Below are 25,428 nucleotides of genomic sequence, written 5' to 3' on the forward strand. Positions count from 1 at the left end.
GCGAGGCTGTAATATCCGTTTCACGATTTGGGGGCTGAGTTGCTATAACAACAGACGGCGATTGTGTTGTGAAGAGCAGCTCACTCCCTGCATCGCCGCCTCCTGCGCTGTCTCCATCCCTGCAGCCTGGTCGGCTCCCCTCCCGCCGCCTCTGCCCCAGCCTGGCCTCTTCCCAGTGTGTATGCATTTGTGTGCCCCAGCTGAGAGCGAAGTGTGACGTGTGATTACCACCAAGGTTGCTTGTGTGAACTTGGTGTATGAGCATTACCTTGTGTGTGTGTGCACGCATGTGTGTGCATGGACATGCATACTGTATTTGCTGCATTTCCCCTCCACCATGTGTCCCCAGTGGACTGTGCATGGGAGAAGGGCCACATTGGGTGGGTGCCTTTTGGGGGTGTCTTGAGGTGGTGGGACCCAACTACATAGTGTTACCTGAAACTTGGACCTTGGGGGGAGACATCCCTGTGGTAGGGAGGTAGAGGGGGAAGAAGGTGCAGCAGCTGCCAGGTGACCTTTCCTGCCCTTGATGGGCAAAGGTGGCCCAGTGAGCTGGAGGTGGGGACAGGAAACAAATGCTCACTCTTATATCCCTTCCTGTGCCTGCCCTCCTACCACCTCTTCTCACGCCCACCTACGGGTCTGAGAGACAGTCTTAGTCTCTGTGCATCACTGCACCTGTCTGCCTGTGCATCTATGCCCTGGTGCCTGGCTAGACAAATCCACGTGTGTGTGTAGGCTGTATGGAGGGGAGCAGTGGGGGATGAGTGAGGCTGTGGCCTGTGGGGTCAGAGAGGCGAAGTTACATCCAAAGGCCCTGACTCAGCAGTTCCCATTCTCTGGCTCCTCCTGTGGCCTTGGTGGGACCAGCCTGAGGGTCTCTCCAAGGTCAGAGTAGGCCCTAAGTCTGAGACGTGGCTCAGGGATCTCTCTTTCCAACCCACAGAAAATAGCCCCTGCAGGTCCCAGGGAGGGAGATCTCTGGGGGTGGGTGTCCCACTCATCTACTCAGTAGTTGACCATTCTGCAAAGTGCCTCAGTGGGCAGGATGACCTGTGTGCATCTGTTCTCCTGGGCATGCCTTGCCTCTGAGTGTGTAGGCACCTGTGTGCACAAGTTTGTGTATATTCTTGGACAAACGTGTTTCCTGTGGGTGATTTACCATGGTGGGGCATTTCTGCAGCTATCACTGTGCATCCCTTTAGGAATGCCTGTGTGCACGTGGATAGGTGTGCCTGACTGTGAGTGCACCCCTCTGTGCCCATGCATGCATTAGTGGTGGAATGTGAGTGTCCTTGCATGTTGTCTCTGGCTAAGGAAGTGCCAACTATCACCAGCTGTGCAGATCACAGACCGTATAATAGAATTCAGGGTCCTGGAGCAAGTTGTCAGAATGGTCTGGTACACGCGTGTACACACACACACGCATGTACACACACACACTGCTTGATTCAGAAGCCCAGTGTCTAAATTCGCGGTCCACACACTAGGTGCCAGGTATACCTTTGGATGAAGGAGTGAAGGGGTGTCCTCTTCCTCCCACACTCAGACACACACACAGTGGGACCTTCACCCTTCAGTACCATATTCATTGGGGAGGAGAGGAGAGAAGGGGGCTGCTGCCCCCAAACCTACTCCTACCCCGGTCCAGGGTTACAGGATGGACTGGGAACCAGGCTTCAAACTCTGGGATTCCCATCAGCCGTGGCTGGGAAACCCCAAGTCCTTAGGTCTACTGCGCCCACATCTCTGCCGTTCCCTCCCCCACCGCCTCCATCCTTATTCCAGCAAAGGACCCGGTATCCTCAGTTCTAAGGGCAGCCAGGGCGCCCTCGGGTGGTGGGAGGAGGCGGCGAGGCTAAACGCTGGAAAGAGCCCCTCGCAGCCGCGGGCAGAGTCCCCTTTCTCTAGGCTCCTGGCAGCGCGAACCCGCCCCTGGGCGTAGCCAGCAGAGGCCGCTGTGGCCCGGTTCCCGCACCTGTCTTGCCCCCTCGCCCCGTATCAGGGTCCACACCCTCCCCTACGGCTCGCCCCAGCCCTGGTGGCTTATATATCCCTGCTGGCGGGGGTATGCGGGTCCCGAGGGTCCGACCGACCCACTGGGCTGGAGGCTAGGGCGTCTGGGTTCCCGGAAAAGAAATTGGGGCTGGGTTGGGGGTCTGCCTGGTTGCTGGCCGGCGCGCCAGGGCTAAGGACCGCGAGAGGCTGGGAAGAGCTCGGATGCCCCGGGACCGGGACGCCTGGGTCCCTCGCGGTAGAGGGAGGTAGGTCTGTGGAGCGACGGGCGGATTCTGCGCATTCACATTGGCTGCGCCGCTCGTCCGTTAGTGTAGCGTGGCCCAATGCGCGTGTTTGGGAGGCGGGCACTGGTGCTGATGCTGCCGTCAGTCGGTGTTGCAGGGATGCGGCGGCGGGAGCAGCCGCCCTGACTCGCGGAGCATCCTCCTCCGAGCAGCACCGCGGCGGGGCGGGCGGGGACACGGCGGGAGCGAGAGAGGCGCGAGGCGGCGGACACTGCTGGCCCCGGCTGTGCCACCCGCCGAAGACGGGGCAGCCACGGGGCTCTGATCCCCACCCTCCAGCTCCTGGCTCCCGTAGAACCAGGTAGTGGGGGGGTGCTGCGGCGGAGACGGGCAGGGGGCTGGACCCGATCGGGGGAGGGGATGATTAGAGGGGCGGGGGAGGCAGGAAGGCTGGATTGGGGGGCGGGGGCGCTGCCGGGCTGAGAGGGCTGGCTGGGTGACAGGGAGGAGTCTAATCTCTGGGGGGTTGGGGGTCGGAGGCTCCCTGTGGAAGGGGCACTGGCCCTGAGCTGGGGTGAATGGAGGGGGTGAAAGGGAGGGTCGTTGTGGGGAAGGGACTGGGTGAGGGATCCTGGAGGGCGGACAGGGAGGCTCTGAAGGGGGGGGTCCCCTGTCTGTGCTAGCCCCAAGGGTTGGAAGCAGTGCTGGCCAGAGGGGCTGGGAGCTGTTGTGCTCTGAAGGGTCTGCAGGGGAGAAACCCGCGAGGAACTGGGCTTGGTGGGAGGAGAGGGCGCTGGAGAGGGGAAAGAGAGAAGTGGAGAGGCAAGGAGCAGGGGCCTGGCCAGGGGCTTTACTGGGGGGTGGGAGCCAAGGGGAGAGGGGGTTATTAGGAGGGGACAGAGGGGAAGGTGCCATGGTGCCTTGGGCAGAGATGGGTCTGTGTTGCTAGAGAGCCGGGAAGATGGGGGGCCTGAAGGAGAGGAGTGGAAGCTTGTGGGGGGCGGGGGCGGGGAAGGCCGGGGCCATGAGAGGGAAGACCGGGGATCGGAGGAGGGGGCCGTGCTGGGGGTGGCGGCAGGGCTGTGGCCAGAGAGCACTGCAGGGAGAGGCAGCTGCAGGCCCCAGGCTTGCTCCCCCACCCCCGGGGAGCAGGAGCCATTTCTCAAGTCTCAGCCTGCTCCCCAGGCTGGAGGGGCCATCTGCCTGGGTTCTTTAGGCTGGGGTATCAGCCCCTGGACCTTTGAAGGGCCCTGGAGGCAAAATTGGCTTTGGGGGATGCTGCTGTCTTCTTTACTCTCAATCCCCACCTGAGTCCTGGGTGAAGGCATTTGGTGCCTCATTGAACCAGCGAGGGCTGAGAAGGGGCTGTTTCTTGGTGCCTGGAGGTGAACGGGGGAAGCTGTCCAGACTTGCAGTGATGAAATAAATCTGAGGGGGTGGGTCTGGAGTCTCCAGTCCTTTCAGCAGCCCCGGGGCTTCTGGACACCTCTGGTTTTGTATGTGATCGGGGGTGGGGGTGGGTGGGGACCTTTATTCATTCCTGTTCCTCCCTCTTGTACATCTTCCAGTGTCTGGTGTTTGTTTTGGAGGAAGGTGGACTTGAGGGCTTTGCATTCTCTATCTTATGCCAGAGAAGTAGAAAGAGAGAAGGGGGGCAGAAGGAAGACAGAGAGGAAGGAGGTGGGTGCTAATCGTGAGGCCTTCTGTTTTGTGGGTGCTTCAGCCATTCAGGTCCCTACCTCCTCCTGCCTCCTGGGATGGCTCCAGGGATACCAGTATCCCAGGTCTGGGATGGCTCTTTCTGGGGATGGGAGAGAAGGGTCTGGCTGGGGGTTCCCTCATTCCTGCTAGAGGTGGTGCTCTCAGACCCATCCTGCCCTCAGACCTGCGGCAGTGGGCAGCACTGACTGAGACAGGCAGACTCTGGTGGCCACGGGGGGACTGGGAGTTCTCCAGGGGCCTGGGTCCTCTCCTGGCTCCGTGGCCTGCACGGAATCCACCTTACGGGCTCCTGAGAGGAGGGGCTGGGGTCCGGAGGAGCTCCTGGGGACCTCTCTTCCCTCCAGGCTTTCAGTCTCTACCCAGGTGCCCCTGCTCCCTCCCATCTGCCCTTGCCAGTGACACAGACAACCCTGACACTGATACATACGCTCAGTGGCACCCACCCAGACACACACCCACACAGGCACACACACCTGCGTACACAGTACACCTCCTGGCAGCACGCCGCCTACACTCCCCACCCAGAGAAGCTGCCACCTCACTGCCTGCCTCAGAGACCTCCCCCAGGCTCCCTGCTCTCATGCACACAACACACACATGGCCCCTACATGGCCCCAGAGCCCTGACATTGACTGTCAGCCCTCACCCTCAGGCGCACACACCCCACCCAACCTTTCCCCTCCCCAGGCTCACGTGGGCATCTCATGCACACCTGTGCTCTTGCATACACCTCCGTGCCCTGCCCCTGCCCCAACGCACATCATTAAGTACCATGTTCTCTTCTTGGTCCTTAGCACTTTGCCCTAGGCCTTTGTGTGTGCACCTGCGTGTGTGCACACCGGCACCCACATGTGCTTGCTGACACACCCTTTATGCCTGGCTTGCCCCCTCAGCTTTCTCCACTTTCATCCTTTTTCTCTTTCACCCTCATATCTTTGTACCCTCAGAAAGCCCCCAAACCCCAGGCCCTTCTACCCCTCCTGACGATGACCTCAATCCCTCTTGGTCTAGTAGAGCACTCCGCCACACCTGGTCTTCCCCAGAAACCTCCGTTTCCAGGAGCCCCATCCCAGCACTAATCCTGGCTCGTGGGGCCCTACATGTGCTGGGTGCTGGAGCCTTGCTGTACATTCATTCCCAGCTCCTGGGCCCAGCCCCCACGAGACACCCCAACCATGTGCTTCATGTGCCACCTACCCTGCTGCTCCATCTGTTGGGGTGGCTTCCCGCCCAGCCCCTTCCACACTGGCAGGCCTGTGGGCTCTCAGAGACTCATTCAATAAATACTCTGGCGTGTGCACAGCACCTTGTCATTTACAAACTGTCTCCATGGCCAGCCATTTAACATGGTGGGATGGGGTGAGAATGAGGCTGCCTGGGCTCAGCTCTGCCCCTCAGTGAGCCTCAGTTTCCTCATCTGTAAAATGGGGTTCCTCATGCCTACCTCATGGTGTTCATTCATGCCCGGACTAGGTGAGATAATTATGATGAAATAATAGTAACAAATGTATTCATTGTGCATCCGCTATGAGCCTGGCTCTGCGCTAACTGCTCGGTGGACTTTACTGCATCTGATGTATTTGCCAGGCACATAGAAAGCCCCCAGTGAACAGCTGCTATTTTCTTCATCATTATCATAGCCTTCCACACACATGTGCACACACCTGTCATGGACACCTTTAGGAACACTCCTAGGCACCTCATGCTTACTCACGAGGCCACCCTGGGAGGCCATCTGTTCCCTCTGCATTGCTGGGGTGTACCTGTCAGGTCACCCAGCTGTGCACAGCACAGAGGTGGCATGGCAGGAGATCACCCTTCCCACTGCCTGCCCCCAAGCTCCTAGGCATCTGTACCCCAGCCCCCATTCTGCTGAGTCACCCAGTTGCACCTTGGTCCCCAGCCCACCCACTCCTTGGCCCCACACACCTGGCAACAGCCTTGCCATGCTCAACTCAAGCTGCCGCCTCTTGTGCCCAACCCCCTTCATGCTTCACTCGTCCTGCACAGAGACCTGCTCAGGGGCCCTGTGCACACACCACTCACTCCCAGTCTGTGCTGCTATGGGTCTCCCTCTAGTCCCCAGACCATTCATCCCTTTTCCCTTTTCCCACCGTCTTAGGCAGGAGTTGGTGCCTGGCAGAGTGGAGGAGTAGCCCAGGGGGTGAAATCTGAGCCCCAGCCCTGCCACTTACAAGCTATGTGACCTTGGGGGGCCCTTCTCCTCTCTGAGTGTCAGTTTCCTCATCTGCAAAAGGGGGCAGTGATAAGACCTGCCTTGCTTACTTCCATCACCAAGTCCTAGTGGGAATAAAAGGAAACATGAGACACATGGAGTTTTGCAAACTGTAAAATGTTGAAATGAGGAGTTTTAAAAGTAATCATTAGTGTAGCACACACTTTAGTCTGTTCTAAGCCCTGTTATAAGTGCTTTACATATATTAACTCTTAATTTTGACAATACCACTGTTACCTCTATTTTACACATAAGGAAAATGAGGCCCAGAGAAGCTAAGTAACTTGCCCAAGATCACACAACTTTGAGAAATGGGTAGAGCTGGCATTTGAACCCAAGCTGCAAACAGCGCCTCTAATCACCACACGGTCTCGTTTTTGCCCACTGCTGAGGGGCGGCTGGATGTGGACATGCCTGGGGTCTCTCCTTGCTGTCTCTAGGTCATCAGGACGGAGGGAGCAAGGAGGGAGCAGGAAGGGAAGGTGGGAACTCTTCACAGCCCACCAAGCCTACCTGAGGTTTTAGGGAGGAGAGGGGACTTTCCAAAAGCACGTGCTGTGGCTGAGAGGGACTTCAGGGCTCATGCAGTTTGGTGTCTCCTCCCGTTGGATTCAAGAGGCCCTCTGCAGCATCTCTGTGCGTAGTCACCCTGCCCTGGCTCACACACCTCCACAGGCGGGGAAATCACTGCCCCCTGGACGCAGCCTGCTCCGCTGCTGCAGACTTCGGGTTGCTAGCAAGTTTCCCTGCAGCTCGAGCCAAGATCTCCCTCCCCATAACACGCACTTCTCCCACCTGTCCACGGGCTGCCTTCTGGGGCCACCAGAATGTGTGCAAACCTAGCTCTTCCTCCCTGGCGCCTGGGGGAGGCCCCTGCTGTCACACTCCCAGCTGGTGTGAGAGGGAGGTGGCGTGAGGAGAAGAGAGCTAGGGGAGGCTGGCATTCCCATGGCTGCTGGAGGGGTGTGTGTGTGGGGGGGGGTGAGGGGAGTGTATGTGTGGCCAGAGACAGGGGTGAGTAGAAGCTGAGAAAAGGCCCCTGGCCAGGGGCTCTGCCAGGTGGGGGTGGACTACCTATTTGCATCCATTTGCTTAGAAAGTGCTGGTAGTGTGGGGGTGCTGAGGCCTTTGGTCAGGTGGGAAGTTCCAGTTCTGGAGCAGTGGCTACTGTGGGAAGCATCTGGAATGGTAGGCCAATGACCTTGGTTTTAGTCTTGCTCTGTTGTGTGGCCCCGGGTCAGTCACTGACCCTCTCTGGGACTCAGAAAAAATGAGAAGGATGAACTCCATGAGTTCCAAGGTCTGTGTGTTTCAGTCCCAGTGGCAGACTCAGAGTCTGGGGTGTCTGCAGAGGGCAGGGGCCCCTGTCAAGGGAGGGCTCTGAGCTTGACACTGCTCTGTGGCCTGTGGACAGTGTGGGATAGAAGAAAGGCCATAGACATTGGAGCCAGGAGACCCCTTATCTGTACTCACACTTGGGCAAATGAATTCATCGTTCTAAGCTCAGGTTCCTTGCTTGAAGCATGAGATGACAAAACTACCTCCTAGAACTGGCAGACTGAAGAGGACGATGCGCATGGGGGTTCAGCCTGGCACCTGATGCACAGTGGGGAGCCTGAAAGTTGTAGCTCAGATGCCACAGTGGCCTGGCTGTGGGAAGATGAGGAGGAGGCTGTCAGCCTAGAGGGCCCAGAAAGAGTCTGTGGGAAAGAATTCAGCCAGGAAGAGTAGGCAGAGGTCCTGAGAGCAGCCGAGTCACCCAAACCCAGCCCTCCGGCTCCCATCACCACTGGCTCAAGGCTGCAGAGTCCATCTGTGGGTAAAGGGACTAGGGGGCTGGTTGGATGCAGAATCCCAGGTCACATGGGAGAGGTCAGCTCCCCAGAGGAGCAGTGGCCCTGGGCCAGCAGTGTGCACTGCACTGATGTCAGGCAGCAGGCAGGATATCTTGAGGCTGCTCTGGCCAGTGGCCCTGTACTGGCAAGTGGGCACTGGAGAAGAGTGGGTCTTGGGGATCAGTGCCTGGACACTGTGGGTGCAGGGGTCTTCCACTGCACTGCGTGAGTTTGGGGGAGAGGCCACTGCCTTATACAACTTCCAGGGGACACAGTTTACTTGATGTAGTTGTGCAAGGCCCATGGGGAAGAGATCTGAGGCCAGAGAGCTGCGTGCCAGGAGTTGAGGAAGGATGGCATATCCCAGGTTAGCAGACACCCCTGGGCCCTGGGAGGAAGGGTGGGTTGGTGACTGGGTCAGCAGTTTAGTCCTGGGGTGGGGGAGACTGTAGGGAGGGTAAAGTTGCTGTGAAGAGCAGCAGGTTTCCTGAGAACAGTAGGATGGGGTAGGGTAGAGAGGACCCAGGTGTCCACTTAGCTCTCACTCCTCTTGGGGCTGTCTCTGCCTTGCAAGCCTGAAGCTGCCCCACGTGTCCCAGGTCCCTGGAGAGAGGACCCAGGGAGGGCTGGTGCTTCCTCCTGGCCAGTCCTGCAGCCTCCGTGCCCTCGGCACTGAGCCAGGCTGGCCTGTGTTGCAGAGCTGTGGGCTGTGGGGAGAATGCGTAATGAGCCTTGAGGGGCCGCAGGCCCAGACCCTGCCCTCACCCTTCCCCAGAGGCATCGCAGAAGCCCAGCCTCCGCCCCCACTGCGGGCTCTGGGCGCATGTTTGCACACAGCACTCCGTCCTTCCCACACTGCCCCCACATCTTGGCTGACACCAATCAGTGCAGTCTGCCCCTCCTGGCCTCTCACTCACTTTGTTGCTGACCCCCCAACCCTGCCCCCCAAGCAGGTAACATTTCTGGCTCTCAGGACCCAGGTGTCTGCCTCCCAACCCCTGGAGGCCTCCCCACCATCTTTCACTCTATCTGTCCTTTGCCAACTTCCTGAATGAAGGAGATCCTGCTCCTAGGCCTTTTCAGCAAGATCCCTTCTGCCATCTAGAGGGTGGGGGATGCAGCTAGGACAGAGGGACTGGATTGGGGGGTGGGGCAGGGGGACTAATCCCCTCCCTCTCTCTCCAGCTGAGGGGTGGACAGCAGCACGAAATCCTATTCCCTCTGCTAGTGGAAATCGATAGCTAATTAATTCCCTCCCCAAAATGTGTTCGGGGAGGTTGTTGGGGGAGACAGAGAGAGGCTAGGCCAGCTGAGACTGAGACCCAGCAGGGGAGGGAGGGAAGACGTTACTTTTCTGGCCATGAGGACTGTGCCTCTGCTGGGGGTCTCTGACTGTCCCTTCTGGAGGAGGGGTAGTTTGGCCTTTCCCTCCCCCCAAAGCCTAAGGGTCCCCTTCCCCTGCCCTGGGCTGGGGTGGGGATGCATGTGTGGGGATAAGGGCGTCAATCAGGCAGGGAGCAGGTGCTGCATTTAATTTGATTGGCTAATTAGCCCGCACATGTTAATTATCTCCATTACCCAATGAGGAGAGGCAGTGGCAAAGCTATATATAACCTGAACAGCGTTTGGAGGGAGAGGGGGCTGCCTGCCTGGATCGCTTCTCCCTCCTCCTGGGAAGGGGCAGCCCTTGGAGGGGCACTAGGGCTGGACATTTGAATCCTGGTTGGAGCCTGTAGGATGGGGAGGCAGCAGTTAGAAGGAACCAGATGGAAGGACCTGAGAGCTGGGCTTTAAGGGTCTCTTGGAGATGCGTCCCCAAACTCTATTGCCAGCCTCCTACCTCATCTCCCTTTTGCATACATGTCACTCCAACCACAACTGCCCTCCCATGATTCTCTGCTCACCCTCTTGCTATGTTTTTTTTAGGGGGCCCCTAGCTTTCTCTCACTGCCTTTATACCCCAGCTTCTTCCTATGTAGGCAGGAACCACACCCATCCAACCTTCTCCCTTGCCAAGTCACCTCTCTCCTCTTCTGTCAGTCCCCACCATTCTGAGCTACACCTATGGCTGCCCTGACCCTTGTCCTTCATGGAGGGGCTAGCATTGGACATGTGGATCAAAGTTCTAGTTCTCTGCTTACTGGCTGTGTGATGTTGGGCAAGTCCCTAGACTTCTCTATGTGGGTTTTCCCAATAGTTAATGGAAATAATGGGACTTTTCAGAGTGATTAAGTAAAATGACATTTGTAAAAATGCCCAGCATCCAAAGCTTTGACAAATGCAGTTTGAATTTGGAATTTAATCTTCTCTATCTTCTCTTTCCTTATATCTCCAACCAGGCCACCTTTCTTCTCCACTACTCTTCTGTCTGTCACTTTCCATGTATTCTTTCCTTCCTCCCCCCTTCAACTTTTCCCTCTTTCTAAACTCTGGTCGTCCCTGCTTCTGTCCCAGACTTCCCCCCACCTTCTTCCCTTCCTCCCACCCCAAAATAAAATCAATGCAATATTCAGGAGGGTTGTTGGATATAAATAATTACGACTCGGAGTTTAACGAGATGCAAATTCCCCTCCCCGGTGTGGGGTATAAATTGCTCTCTGACAGCCCGTTACAAGGGTAATCATTTCAGAAAGGCAATTTTATGCAAATGAGCCTGCCTGCCTCCTGGTGGCTCCCCCAGCTCTGATGGGGAGGGGGTGGAACCGAGTGGTGAAGAGAACCCAGGTATCGGCCCAGCATGAGGCCGAGAACTGGGAGATGGAGGTTGAGGGTGACCGACAGATATTTAGGTACAGGAAGGATCTGGGCTGTTAGGCAGTGGGTTTGCAACCCAGAAAGGCATGGGTGTGGTTTTTGGGGGAACTGAAGACATGGGATGAGATACCTGTGTTCTTGCATGGATGGAGAGGGCTTGGGACCTGGATGCCTGGGTCCTGGCTGGCTTCTCTCCCTTGCCCCCTTGCCAGGCAGGTTACCCAATGATACCATTGATGAATTGGCATTTAATTAATTCCAATGAATTATTTAGTAACTTCATTATCCAGCATCAGGAGCTGATGAGAGAGAGCCCTGGCTGGTGGTGGGTGCCACGCAAGTTTGGGTGGCTCAGAGTCTCGGCTCGAAGCCGCCGTACTCCGGGAGCTGGCCCTGGTCCTGACGGAGGCGAGGCTGGAGCACCTGGGTTGCGCTCCTACTGGACTCTTAAGATGCTACCTTCCGTCCTGTCCACATTCTAATCAATAATGCCCTTAATGAATGCCATCCCTCTCCGAGCGTTGGGCACCCAGTACTACTGTCCATGGTCGTGCCTCTTGCTCTGGGAGCCTCCTCAGGTCAGGACTAGCCCTTCAAATTCTAAAGGGAAACAACTGGGTCCCTGCTGGTGTGATGGGGAGCCAGACACCCACGGCCATTCCCCCTGCGAGCCCCTCACTAATTCTTTCCTTTCTGTTTCCCGCAGGCATCCCTCCCCAATATTCCTTCAGAGGCCGCCGAGGGGGAGGGGCGCCTCTGCCGCTGACCCAGGAAGCCAGCGCCTGGGCCTCCGCGCACCTGGTCCCGCCGCCGGCATGGCACTGTGAGCCCTCCAGGGAGCCCCGCTCCTCCCGGGGGGCTCCCGGCCCCCTCCCCGCCCCATGCGCCCGCGGCTCTGAAGCCCGAGCGGGGCCGGGGGCCGGGCGGGGCCGGGGCCGCGGGAGGCATGGCGTCCGGGAGCCCGTGGCGGCCGCCGCTGCTGCTGCTTCTGCTGACGCTGGTGGCGGGCGCGGGCGGCCTGGAGTTCGGCGGTGGCCCCGGGCAGTGGGCTCGCTACGCGCGCTGGGCGGGCGCGGCGAGCAGCGGCGAGCTCAGCTTCAGCTTGCGCACCAACGCCACGCGCGCACTACTGCTCTACCTGGACGACGGTGGCGACTGCGACTTCCTCGAGCTGCTGCTGGTGGACGGACGCCTGCAGCTACGCTTCACGCTCTCGTGCGCCGAGCCGGCCACGCTGCAGCTGGACACACCGGTGGCCGACGACCGCTGGCACATGGTGCTGCTGACCCGCGACGCGCGCCGCACGGCGCTGGCGGTGGACGGCGAGGCGCGTGCGGCCGAGGTGCGCTCGAAGCGGCGTGAGATGCAGGTGGCCAGCGACCTGTTCGTGGGAGGCATCCCGCCCGACGTGCGTCTCTCGGCGCTCACGCTCAGCACCGTCAAGTACGAGCCGCCCTTCCGCGGCCTTCTGGCCAACCTGAAGCTGGGCGAGCGACCCCCCGCCCTGCTGGGCAGTCAGGGTCTGCGTGGCGCGGCCGCCGACCCGCTGTGCGCGCCTGCGCGCAACCCCTGCGCCAACGGCGGCCTCTGCACCGTGCTGGCTCCCGGCGAGGTGGGCTGCGACTGCAGCCACACAGGCTTCGGCGGCAAGTTCTGCAGCGAAGGTGAGCCCAGGGCAGCTGCCGCTGGGCTCCTGGGCGAGGGGAGAGGGAGAGAGGGGTCCCGGGGGCTGCAAGGGCAGGTGTCCGGGGTGGGAACCAGTGGGCGCGCCTGAGGCCCGCGGGCTCAGGTGCCTCGGCGCGAGAGAGTGTGTACCCGCACGCGAGGGTGGTGAGGCGTGTCCCTGTGGGGGGCGTGTGAGGGCTCCTGCCCGGAAGAGCGGGCGCGCGCTGCTGGCGGATGAGCTGCGGGAGCCTCCGAGGGAGGTGGCTGTGGTGGGCGTGGCTAGCGTGCTGGGCGTGTGTGGGCGTGGCCAGTTGTGGGTAGGCCTGTGTAGTCAGGTCCTGTAAGCGGTCGGCAGTGTTTGGACCCTGTGCCTGGGGGTGTGTGGGTCGGGGTGGGGGGACAAGGACGGTGACACGCCCGGGAGGGCTTCTCAAGGTGATCTGTTTGGCGGGGTCTTGTGGGCAGGGACTGAGGGGGCGTGAGGTGGGAGTCCGAGAGGGAGTATGAAGACAGAGTGAGGCCTGTGTGGCTAGGCCTTGGGCAGATCTGTGAGGGTGAGTGGTCCGCCCGGTGGGGCGGGGCCTGTGAGAGGGCTGTGGGCGGGGCAGGTGGGCGGGGCCTTGAGAACGGAGGCGTGGTTGGGCTTGGGCCGCGGTCGGTGAGGCTCGGCAGGCGAGGCCCTAGGCGGGAGGGCGGTGGCCGCTAGCAGTGCACCGCCGCGCGGGCGACAGAGAGCGGGGTGCGAGGCTGTGACTGCGCGCGCCAACGGGGCAGGAACCGAGTGTTTCTTTTTCTCCACAGAATCGGCAGAGCCCCTTAGAGAATGAGGAAAACCTGAGGGGGAGGGTGGCTGAGCCTTCTCAGGCTTGACAGTAGGAGAGGACATAAAAGTGGCTGGTCGTCTCTCCTGGGTGAGAGAGGTTTTAAACATTGGAGCCCTTGCCAGGGTGGGCTTTGGAAGGGAGCCTGGTGGGCTGGAGAGGGGTTGTCAGGAGTCTGGAGCCTGGGATTGAGCATGGAATAGGGGCCAGAAGGGAGGTTTCTTGGGAGGAGGGGTTCCGCCAGCTCCCCAGCTTCAAGCGGCTGGATGGGTGAAATGAAGTTGCAGCAGGCCTGGGGGCTGTGGTTTTAGTGGGGGTGAGGAAGGAGGGCATCAATTACTTTATTCCGGCTGGGGAGTGGGGGAGAGGGTACCCATCAGTTTGGGGGCAGTGCATGTGTGGCTCCTCATCCCTGGTCTGTGGCAGCTGCTTTCCCAGCAGATGTGTGCAGAAAGGCATGCTCTCCTCCCCCCCGGGCCTCTAGGAGCTGCAGGCCACTCAGCAGTTGTGTGTGTGTCTGCCCCGGAGAGGTGGAGTCTTTTGGGGAGCGTGTGCTTGTGCACATGTGCCCACAAACTAGTGTGGCTCACGCTCTTAAAGAGCTTGGGGGATGGGTGTCCAGTTGGCTGCCAGCATGAGGACAGCCATGGAGGAGCCGAGCGGGCAGGTGTGGTCCTGGGTTTGGGAAGTCTGTACTTTGCACAGTATTCTGATTGTGTATCTGTAGTTGTGGTGGAGGAATACATAGAAAGATTTTTGGATTGCTGTTGTGTTATTTGTACAAGGTTGTGGGATAAATCTTCAGGAACTTTGTGTATTAAGTTAATCTGACGCCTTCTCACCTTTTCTCCAAGCAGTTCAGGTGCTCCCTAAGCTGTGAAATTGTGTGTTTTGGGAGTATTTGCCTGCATGCAGAGGCCCGTGAGTCTGGCAGTGCGTATGCTACTTGTGAATGGGTCTGTTTGCATAGTTGTGTTTACAGATAGAAGTCCAGTGCCTAGTAGAGTGAGTACACAAATGTAAGGGTGTGTGCTCTGGTGTACCCACATACATGTGTTTTAATGTGAGGCCTGGACTCTAAGACACGTGGACTCTAGGAGGAATCTTTCTTTTTATGACTTTAACTTGGTTCTCTGGTTCCTATGACCTCTTCCCCTCTAAGTCTTCCTAATAGGATGAACCGCCCTTATAGTCTGGCAGCATGGAACTGTGAGCTACAGAGAGGTGACAGTAACTGGTCCTTGGTCTCCCTGGCAGAAGTGGGCCTGGGTGTAGGAAAAATGCAGCCAGCAAAGGGACCCTGCTCAGCTGGAGCTCTTGTATCCATTTCCTGAATGGATTCAATTGCAGAGGCTCCCAGTAAGCCAAACAATGTGTGTGCTCGTGAATGCGGGTTGTGTGGTTGTGTATCTGAGATGTGTACAAGTACCTGTGTGTGAGCAGGACAGTTGTATGTATCATATGTGTGTGCTTGATGTGTATCAGATGACTGTGTCAGCTCTGTTGGGGCTATGAGAGGCAGCTGCCTATCTGACCTATTGTGTGTGTGTGTGTGTGTGTGTGTGAGATTCATGAAGAAAAGGGAAAGGGAGATATTAGGTGGGTGTCAGACAGCTGGCAGGGGCAAGGTGCCTCTGTGTGTGTGGTATGTGGTAAGAGAGTGGTGCTTTGTGATAGAAGGGCAGAGATATTCATCTCTGTGTTTCTTGTACCTAATATAGTACCAGTCACTTAGTGGGTGTTCGATAAAGATTTGTGGAATGAATTAAGAGATATGATAAGTATTTGAGAGAATAAAGGCTAAGGTAAGGCTGTATGTGTATATGAAAATATGTATGTGTATATTTTCAGATATGTGTTGTGGGTGGGCATGAGGATTATAAACACTGGTTGTGTCTGGAGGTTCCAGACACAGGGACAGCCCTGCTGATTCCCCTCCCCACTCCACAACCTCATTCCCTCTCCTTATATTTGTTCCTTATTTCCTGGACAGCTTTTGTAATATCCTGTGCTCATTAAACTTCTAGTATGTTCTCATCCAGCCAGAGGGGAAAGGAAGGGGCTCCCACTCTTGGGTCCTGGGGTTGGAGGAAGACGGCTTTAAGGGGAGCAGGCTGGCTTCTGATCTCTGAGACAATTCTCAGGGCCCGAGTCCCCAAGTTTCCCGGGAAGTTATAGTCACGTCATTATCTGCTTCGAGTGGTTCTCAACTTTTTCTGAGACTGAGAACATTTGAAAAAGTCAGTAATTCACAGGACCCCTTCCCAATAGTAGTTATTTTTATATCTGTTTATTGTGAAAACAGATGACTCAAAGCTGCTATGAATTCAAGAAAGCTTTTAGATGACTTTGATGTTATATTTGCCATTGTGGTTAATCAAATATACATTAGAAAGAAATTGTTTTAGTTTTATATGTAAGGCATGCCAATCTGCCTTTCGATATTTGGTGTGCATGTGGACCTGTGGACCCTCTGGAACCCCCCTGCCCTCCTGGGTCTGGGTCTGCACATTGACTTGAGAGCCCCCATGTTAGGGAATTTGTTTTTCTCTCCAGAGGGTCTAGCCAAAGGTAACTGGAGACAGAGCTGAGTATGAGTACAGGGTGTGTGGACCCGGTGCTATTATCTGCCAAAGCTGGGATAGAGTAGACTGGGATTTTGCAGTGGTTTGCCTGGGAACTCCTCCTCATGTCACTCATGTGTGTGGAGAAAGGGCCAAAAAGTGATCAAGGAAGAAGGGTGTGCAGCTGTGTGTGGGAGACCTCGAGTGGAGTGGGGACACAGCTGTATAGGACGGGTGACAGGTGTGTACCTTGCTTGGGAGAAAAATATGGAACCAGTGGTGATGCATGTGCTTTCAGGGAGGTAGACGCACGTGTCCCATGTGTGCGTTTTATAAGTTTGTTGGTGATATAAGTCAACAGGTGGTTATCAAGGCTTCCTTTGTGATAGGCTTTGTATTGGGGGCTGAAGAGGAGTCAGAGATGAATACGTTGCTGCTCTGGGAGTTAGCTGTTTAATTGGGGAAGCAGATAAAAATGCATTCCAGGGTGTGGTTAAGAGTGTAGATTCTGCACCCAGATTGCCTGGGCAGTGATTTTGGACTTAAAGTCTCTCTGCCCTGGTTCCTTATCTGTAAAATGGGGATAATAATAAATAGTACCTACCTTATAGAGTTGTTATGAGAATTAAACTATCTAATGTGAAGTGCTTAGAATAATGCTCAGCACATAGAGAGTGCTCAATAAATAACAGCAAAAGAACACCTCAAAATAGTGTGGTGTGTGCCCAAAGAGATGCAATGGGACAGTGCAGCTGGGTGATTAAACCACAGACTCCTAAGGCTCAGATCTGGGTTGAAATCTGACTTCTCTACTCACTAGGCCTGTGACATCAAGTGAGTACCTAACCTTCAGGATAATTTTCCTTACCTGTAAAGTGGATGAAAGTATGCTTATCTCACAGGTTTGCTGTGGGAATTAACTGAGTGTCTAGTACAAAGTAAGTGGCGAGTAAATGGTAGTTACTGTTGCAAGCAGACTGCTGTCAGGGTTTTGAGGAAGGGGAGAATTTACAAGTTGGGGGGATTGGTAATAAAAGGCATGCTATTTAAGATTGTCCTTGAGCACTGATTAATAAGCTTGGTTTGGGGAAGTCACTCCAAGCAAAAGAACTGGTAAGAACAAAGGCATGGAGGAAGGGAAATGTACATCATGCCCACAGAGGGGCACCAAGGAGTATCTAAAGCAGGAGAGGTAGGTCTTGGGGTTTGACTTAAATCATTCAACCAATATTGGATGCTAACTGTGTATAGACTATCAGAAAATGAATCCACAAAAGAATTTTGGAAAGATACGTGAATAAGTGCTGTATTTCAAAAGCTGGGAGTGGGGTGTAGGATGGGTTATAGGGGGCAGAGTTATGCAGTGGAGAGTCAGTTGGAAGATAGTTCAGGAAAGAGATATTGAGGCCCCGAACCTTGGTTGTCTTAGGGAGTGGCACGGAAGGGTGGTGGCAGCTGTGGTGGCAGGAGCAGCAGTGATGGTTGAGCGCTATGACAGACTGAAGCTGTAGGACTCTTGCATGTGGAGTGCGTGGGGAGGAGTCAGAGATGATGAGGTTTTGGGTTTGCGTGGTTGGAAGGATGGTGGAGGGGTGAAAGGAAAGGGGAGGTCAGAGGGGGAGTAGGTTGGGGCCACAGGTCATGCACGTGTTGAGTTGCAGCACCCCTTGATGTTCCTGGACAGAGGTGTCCAAGCAATTGGAAACGTGAGACCAGAGCTTTGAGTTGGTGGTGGGACTGCAGATGGAGACCTGGGAGCCACATGCATGGAGAGCTAGTGTTTGAAGCTCTGGGATCAGGTGACGTGGCCAAGGAGAAGGTGAAGAGACTTCAGAGGAGCATCTAGTTTGGAGGAGGTGGGAGTAGAGCAGCTGCAGACACAGGGAAGGAACAGTTAGAACAAAAAGAGAACCGAATCACAAAGTCAAGGGAGGAGCGTGAGGGGCCTCAACTGCTAGTGAATGTTTGCTGGGTTTTATCTCATTTAATTCTCATGACCACTGCATGAGATGTAAGAGCTGGCATCTGAGCCCTGGGCTGACTCCAGGGCCTGTTGCCCCCCACCTTTCTCCATGCTGCCTCCAAAAAGGAGAGATGGTCAGTTGGCGGTATCTGTGGACTACCTGTGTTTGGTTACTTGGGGGCAATGTTTCATCAGAAACCAGTAACCACCCCAAATTCCCCAGGGCACAGCTCTCCCTTAAGCCAGTATGTGATGACAGTGTTCCTGCACTTGTTACCCGCTGTCCCAACACAGAGAGGGCAGTGGGAATGGATCAGTAAAGTCTTGGTCTCCTGGAGCCCTCAGGGAGGAACTCACCCTGGAAAGTGGAGCATTATCCCATTAAAATACCAACTTACCAACCTTTAAAATATTTCAGATTTTATGGAATATGTTGCACACCTCTCTGCCTCCCTAAGCATAATATTTAGAATGTGACTTAACCTTTCCCAGATGACTCAGGATGTCGTGATTCCCCTCAGGTGTTGCACCGGACTGTCACTCAGTGGTTCCTTCACTGAGGTTTGTCCCTGCCTGGAATGCTGCCTGACAGTTTTTGAGATCTCAAATTAGCTTTTTCTAGTTTTTCCACCTCCGCCCTTAGGAGGAGTTGTCAGGTAGCAACCCATATTCATCTCTCTTTATCTCTCTGTTTGTGAACTTGGAAGTCAGCATTCCCAAGCATGTGAGCGTTGTGTGTTACTAAATGTAAGTGGCTTCTGGGTAGGGTCTCAGAGGCTGTCCTCTGAGAAAATAACTTTTTAAAATGCATAACTATTAGGGTATTGGTTTCAGTTGCTTAGGACTTTTTCTTTTCTTTTGTTCCAGTCTTCATCACTCTCTTTGATAATGGATCTGCTGGAATCCCGAGTTCATGTTAGGCAAGGCAATACCATCTGTGCTCTCTGGTGGGCCATAGGTCAAGATCTATGTGTGTGCAAGTTACATAAATGGGGTCATGTCTGTGGAATCTAACTGCCAGCTCTATCGTCCTGTATCTGTGGTCCTGACAGTTTCTGCTGCTGGAAACGGCTCTAGGCAGAATGGGATGGGCTGCTCGAGGGAGCTGTGCAGGGCAGGACTGGTGTAAGAATCCAGAGACCAGACAGATGTTCCCAGGGAAAGCCTCATAGCACTGCCTGGGTTTGAATCCCAGCTTTGCTACTTGCTAACTGTGTGAACTTGGATAATTTACTTAAGCACATTGTTCCTCTATGTCCTATTTTGCAAAATGGAGGTTATAATGTTGTCATAAGGACTAAATGAGTTAATATGTAGAAATCCTTTACAGTGTGCCAGGCTCTATTCTACATCATCTATAAACACTACTATGATTATTACCTCTAGTGGCCAGAGAAGGCTTCAAGGAGAAGGTGGGACTTGGCTGTGTCTTGAAGGATGACTGAGATTTGTGTAGGTGGAAAGCAAAGGGCGGAACTTTCCCTTCAGGAAGACAGCCTAAATGAGGAGTCGAGAGGATGTGGGTCGAGTGTATCGGAGCTGGTGAGAAGACCAGAATCAGAACTGCAGAGTAAAGGCAGCTTCTTGAAGTCTTGACTTCAGGCCAAGAAAGTAGCCCATTGCAAGTTTTAAAGCCAGACAGATTTGCGTTCAGATATGACTCTGTCTCCCCTGAGCAGTGTGACCTGGACAAGTTTCTTCTACTTTCAAAGCCTTGTTTCCCCACCTTTACAAGGAAGTAATTGCAGTATCCATTAGCGAGGTAGTAGTAGTGAAGACCTGAAGCAATGCATGGAAAGAGCCAGGCACGCTTGAAGTGCTGTCCTTGAGAAGTGTTTTTTATTACTTATTCAACAAACACAGGCATGCCTTTTTCTGAGCCCGGAACTGTGCAAGCAGCTGGATATAGAGAAATGAATGAGACATTGTCCTTGCTCTTGGATATCTCATGGTCCAGCCAGGAAACACACATGGAAACACAATCTCAATAGAGATCCGATAAGTGAAATAAAAACACAACGTACACATCGAGAGCTGGCCCAGAAGAGGGATAGCCAGCTCTGCCTGGGGGTCAGTTCAGAACACAGACAGGTGTTTTGAACTGGTCTTAAAGCAAGAGTGGGCTTTCTCAGGCAGCTGCGGGTGAGGGGAGTGGGGACAGGAAAGGGCATTTCAAGCCGAGGGAATAGCCTGTGCAGAGACGTGGCCTATTAGGGAAATGGGAAGCAACTAGGTGTGGCTGGAGGCTGAACTGTTGTAGGAAAGGAGGGAGGAGGGGCCAAACTTTGTCCTTTCCTGAGAAGTTGAGACTTAAGTTTTGCAGCAGAGTTATGACCTGGTTGGACCACTCTGGGGGTGCATGGACCACAAATTGCAAGGTGAAAAGACTGGCTGTAGGGGGAGATCATTTAAGAAGAGGCTTATTAATATTCTGGGGAGAGGATCTTATGAGGGTTCGGCTTTGGGGCTGTGCTGGTGGTAATGGGGAGATGAAGAGCATTTCTGTAAGTTTAGTTTCATTTTTAGAGTTTTGGAAGGTGGAACTGATAAGACCTGTTGATTGCCACGTGAAAAAAAGCGAGGCTGGTTTCTGGGTGCCTAACCTGACCAGGGAACGCAGGCAGGGGGAGAGGGCCTGTGTGGGAAGGCTTATGAGGTCCATCTGGGGCATGCTGAGGGTCCGGAGCCCATGAGCCACTCGAGCAGAGCCTCTCTGAAGGCAGGGAGGTACACAGGTTGAGAACACAGGGGAGAGGTGTGTACCAGAGCCACCGAAAAGTTCCGAGCATGTGTGTGTGTGTGTGTGTGTGTGTCACAGCAGCTTCTGGCAGGTGTTTCTGGGGCCTGTGCCATGAGGGGCGGGGAGAACAACCAGAGGGAGGTGACCGTAGGAAACCAGTGGAGAGGGGTGAGGGTGCAGGCAATGATGACCTAGGGGCACAGTGGCCAAAGCAAAACGTGATTTTATACCCCTGGGCAAGTTTCCTTTTCTGTCCTTAGGAGGTAGGTAATACCACTGAGCTCATGAGGGCTGCAGTGAGGTTGACACTTGATGACACAAGTTTAGGATCCATGTGGTGCTGGGCTCATGGCTAATTAATAGAATCTTGAAGCTTGGCTAAGTGTGGGGCACATAGTGGGTGCTCATGAGGTGGCGGTTGAGAGCAGTGCCTTGGCCAAACGCAGGGCAAGAGGCACTCTGTTGTGGAGGTAGAGATGTTGAGCATGGTTTTATGGTGGACTTTGGATGTCAGAGAGCTGTCTGAGTAATTGCTGAGCAAACAGGTGGGGACGTAGGACTGGCACCTATGGACAAGGCCTGGGCTACAAGGACAGGTTTGGGAGTCCCTAAGCCATGAAAATGAGCTGTCACCACAGAGAGGGGAGAAGAGAGGAGTGTGGAGGGCACAGGACTGAGCCTGGAGGGGCCCATGATGGCAGGTGGGCACAGGTAAATGAGCAGAAAGCACAGGGCAGCAGAGAAGGCGAGGTCTGTGAGTCTCTAGGAGCAACCTCAGAAGCCAGGAAAGGGAAGACGTGGGCAGGCAGCAAACCTAGTTTGGCATCTTGTCTTCCTGAGCATGGCACACCCATGTTTGTGGTAGGTGCCAGTACTTTTTGACATACTCTCCGTGTTGCATTATCTAGAAGTCACCAAACCTTCCTGTTTGTGCAGGTGCTGGAGAGATGATGTGCTGATGGGCCGGGGCCTTAGCACACTGGGGCCAAAGAGATCCTGATGTAGGGCTCCTCATGAAGCCCAAGGGTTTTCCAGAGGGTCCCTTCCTAGCCAGCCGCCCCTTTCCTGCCACAGATGTAATATGATTCAGTTTATTTAAGAAAATCATTCTATGCAGTTTTCAGAAGATGTAGCTGTCAGGTTAAAGAAGCTCAGTGTTGTATGGAAATGTGTGTCTAACACGTGAAGATTTGTAAAGGCTTCTGTGTATAGGTTTAAAAAATGGGAGATAGGAAAAAAGGAGTGGTGTTCATTATGGGGTGTGTGTCTTTAGCCACTGGAGGGAGTGGGGTTGGCAGTGGCGTATGCATCTAATATTGTGTATTAGATCACTGGGCGGGTATTGCTTTTGCATTTGGCCTGTGTGTGTATATTATGGAGGTGGTGCAAGGTATGATAAATGACTGTGTGTGTTTCTGGAGTGGAGCTAACCCCCGAAGAGTGAATGAGCAACAATACAAACTGACGTTGGAGGTATGAGCGGTGTGTGCATATAATGCGAGTGTGTACTGACCAATTGTTTGTCTTCATACATGCATATCTGGGGGCACATGTTTGTGTGTTTCCCTACTGGATCTGTATGTTTGTAGGTCCTACTGTTTCTCTTCCCATCTGTTCCTTCTTCTCAAGTCTCCCGGGAGGGGGACATGTCAGAAATGTTTGAAGAGGGGGTGATTTGGCAGGTCAGGGCCCAGCCTGCTTGAAGAATGTAGCTTAGTTGAAGGAACCACCTCCATCGTCTCTTCCTTCTCTCTCCTCTCTTGTCCCATTTGGTGAACCCCAGGGCCAGACCCAGGCAGGCTTCTCATAGGTGAGTGTTGACTGCCCAAAGGCTGTGGTGTGACCCAGGGATAGGCCCAGTCTGGCCCACTGAATTTGGACTCCTCCTCACCACTGAAGTGGCCCATCCAGCCTGGGGCCCTTTGCCTTACCCTGCTGTTAAGAAGGCCTTTATCCTAGAATCACAGAACCAGAGCCAGTATGGGTCCCAGAAACCAGCTAGTCCACTGCTCTCATTTTTGCAAAAAATGGACTGGGGGCCCAGAGATGTTACACCCGTGGGCTGGGAGTCACACAGAACTTAGAGGCAGAACTGTTTTCTGACTGCATACTGATGAATCTTCTCCTCTGGGTGGGTGCGGCTGAGGGGGTGGCTGGGTCCGGGTGTACAAAGGCTTCAAGTCTGAGTTTGAGAGAGATTATTCATGTCTCTGGATCACTAAGCACCTATGTGTGTCAGTGTGTCACTGAGCAGGAGTGTGTCTCACATGAGCCCTATGTGAGTGTGTCCCCATCTGTCTCTGAGAAGCAATGGAATGCAGGGGACACCTGACTGCCACTCTCAGCTCTGCCTCTGATTCTCTGTGACCTTGACTGGTCACTTCTCTGCCTTGGGCTTCAGTTTCCTGAAACGTAACATGAGGTTGGGTCCTCTTGGACAGTGTGACCTTGTGTGGGAAGTACTGACCTGGGGACAGCTAGCCCAGCAGAGCCTTCCAGGTTGTGTGACTTGTGTCAGGGCCTGGGTGGGCTTGGGGACCTTGAACCCATCACTCCTTTGGAGCCCTATCCTTGGTACCCTTGCTAACGTCCCTCCTTTTTTTTCTCTCTCTGCCTCACCCTTTCCTGAACCTCGCTGGCCTGTAGAGGAGCACCCCGTGGAAGGTGAGTGAAGCTTCTCAGTCACTGGGGTGGTGGACCAATGGCCGTGGGGTCCCATGTGAGGGTGTGTCATCGGCCACCTGAGGGTTCCCTCTGTCCTTGTTTGGGGCCCTAGGGGGAAGGATGTCTCTGGGTGCTCTAGGTTGCCTCAGCCCCACCTCTTGCCTGCTCCCTCTTTATTGGTTTGCTGGGGGGACTGCCAGGCAGAGGGCAGGCCCTTCCACTTGCCAGTCTTCAGCACCAGTTGCTGACCAGGTTTTCTTCTTCCTCAGGGAGGAGCAGGAACAAGGGGGGAGGGATGGGCTGAGGATTCTGCAGTGCCCAGAAGTGAGTGAGGAAACACCATTTTTGCCCAGGCCAGCTGAGGGCCCTGCTGCCAGGGGCTGGGGTCGCTGCTTGGGTAGAATCTGCTCCAGGGTCTGGAGAGTGCAGGCAGAGAGGTGGGGGCTGGGGCCAGGTCAGTGGGTGTGGATGGATGGCAACCTCGGTGCCCACTGACCCTGGGGCCCCAGCCCCAGTCCCATGAGCTGGTAGGTAGGGGTGGTCTGCACTTCCTGCAGCAAGGGCGGGAGCAGGCCTCTCTTTGGAGTCTCTCTGTCCATTCTTCCCCTCTCTTCTGTTTCGTTTGCCTTTCCTCTCTCTGGTTTTTCTCTTTCCCTCTTTTTTTCTCCAGGCTTGTGTCCCTGGGCCTCTTTCTTTGCCTCTGTCCTTCCCCAGGCTCTCTCTGGGTTCCTGTCATTCTCTGAAGCCTCCCCTGTTGCTTTGGTTCCCTGTCTCTTCCTCCTCTGGGTGGACTAGGTCAGGGAAAAGGAAGACTAGGCTGAATGGTCCAGCTCGGAGGCCGGGCTGCTGGGGAGCTCACATGCCATGGTGGAGAGGGCAGGCAGTGGATGGGCAGTGGGTGGGATCCTTCACCAAACCTGCCCCAAGCTGTCTTCCTGGAGAAGCGAGCAACAAGTGCGAGTGGGAGGGACCGAGGCAGCCCTAGGCTGGGAGCTCCCTGGGCCTGAGCCCTGTCCTGAAGGAGCAGAGGGGGAGCACCCAGGATGTAGGAGTCCTGGCAAAGAGTGGAGAGGGGCTCTTGGCTTGGGTGTGTTGCTGGAATCCATTTTCCTTGTAGTGTCCATGGTTTGGCTTGTCTCCCGCCAATGTCTCTTCTCTTGGGGTGTCCTCAGGTCCCCTGGTCCCGGCATGCGGGCACCTGTGCGTGTGCGTGTGTGTGGGTGTGCACACGCATTCATAGGACTCTGTCGTGTCTGTGTGCCTTTGTGCATGTCTGTACACATAGGCTTGTGTGCACGTGTCTGAGTGTGTGTGCAGGCGTGTGTGCCTCCACTGTCGTGTCTTCTGTAGCGTGGCCTGTATCTCTGTGTGCCTCTGTAGGAGTGTCTGCATCTGTCCTGTCTGTGTCTGCATCCCTGTGTGTCAGTGTTTACCTCTGTGCATGTGAGCGAGTCTGTGCGTCTGGGTGGATGAAGCCTTCTGAGGGCTGAGATAAGATTTAGTGCTGATGTGACTTTTACTTGCTCTTGATGTCATGTCTCCTCCCGAACAAAGGGAGAGATGGAAGGAGGAGGGGAAGGGAACAAGGAAAGGGGTAAGTAGAGGCCAGAAGGGGAAGTGGATGGAGGGCAGAAAGGAGAGAACCAAGTTGGGGAAACAGCTGGTCCAGAGAAGAAAGGAGGAGAGCAGGGGTGGAGGGTGAGGGTGCAGAGGGGTAGGGGAGTGACTGGAGCTCGGAGAGGGGAGAAGGAACAAGAAGGGAAGCTGGGCTTTGGGGACAAGGGGCAAATGAGACCTGTGGACACCCCGCGGCATTTCTTGGGGCCGGCACTGTCGTCTGCTGGCTTGGGTGCGGTGCTGGGCGTGCCTGCAGGTCAGCCGCTGGGCCAGGGGTGTGAGTGCCTGTGTACACACCTAGGGATGTGATATATCTGTGTCTCCCGTGACGTGTCTGCTTGTATCTCTCAATTTTGTCCCCTATAACTGTCTTCCTCCTTTCAACGCTGGTCCTCCTGGGATTTGGTGGGAGGGTAAGGGGGTGGGACTGGAGTGGGCAGGTGGGTGTGGCAGGCAGGGGCTTCAGGGATGGCTGGGGGCCTCCTCTGTGGTACTGCGCTCAGATCTCTGAGTCCTCTCTGCCTTTACCCTCTTCTCATCCCTTGACGCTGTGCTTAAGCCTAGCTTTCTCCCAGGAGCCCGACCATCCTGTTGCCCAGCTCCC

The 25,428-nt window shown here is 55.2% G+C and overlaps 1 protein-coding gene across 27 annotated transcripts in view; it reads left to right on the forward strand.

The window, feature by feature from the left end:
- Positions 1-2,247: 2,247 nt before the first annotated feature.
- The window catches only part of NRXN2 (neurexin 2), a 102,712-nt gene continuing 79,531 nt past the window's right edge, over positions 2,248-25,428 (forward strand). For 13 of the 27 annotated variants that reach the window (XM_036927307.2, XM_036927400.2, XM_036927326.2 and 10 more), the window contains exons 1-3: positions 2,385-2,604; positions 11,497-12,454; positions 23,190-23,207. In XM_036927307.2, coding sequence (XP_036783202.2) covers positions 11,737-12,454; positions 23,190-23,207 — 736 coding nt within the window. In that variant the 5' untranslated portion in view covers positions 2,385-2,604; positions 11,497-11,736. Of the gene's footprint in view, positions 2,265-2,382; positions 2,605-11,496; positions 12,455-20,147; positions 20,182-23,189; positions 23,208-25,428 lie in introns of those variants that run through there. The other 14 variants (XM_036927423.2, XM_036927432.2, XM_036927440.2 and 11 more) reach the window with 5 other exon arrangements.

This window comes from Manis pentadactyla, chromosome 9 (assembly GCF_030020395.1).
Source record: "Manis pentadactyla isolate mManPen7 chromosome 9, mManPen7.hap1, whole genome shotgun sequence".
NCBI lineage: Eukaryota > Metazoa > Chordata > Mammalia > Pholidota > Manidae > Manis > Manis pentadactyla.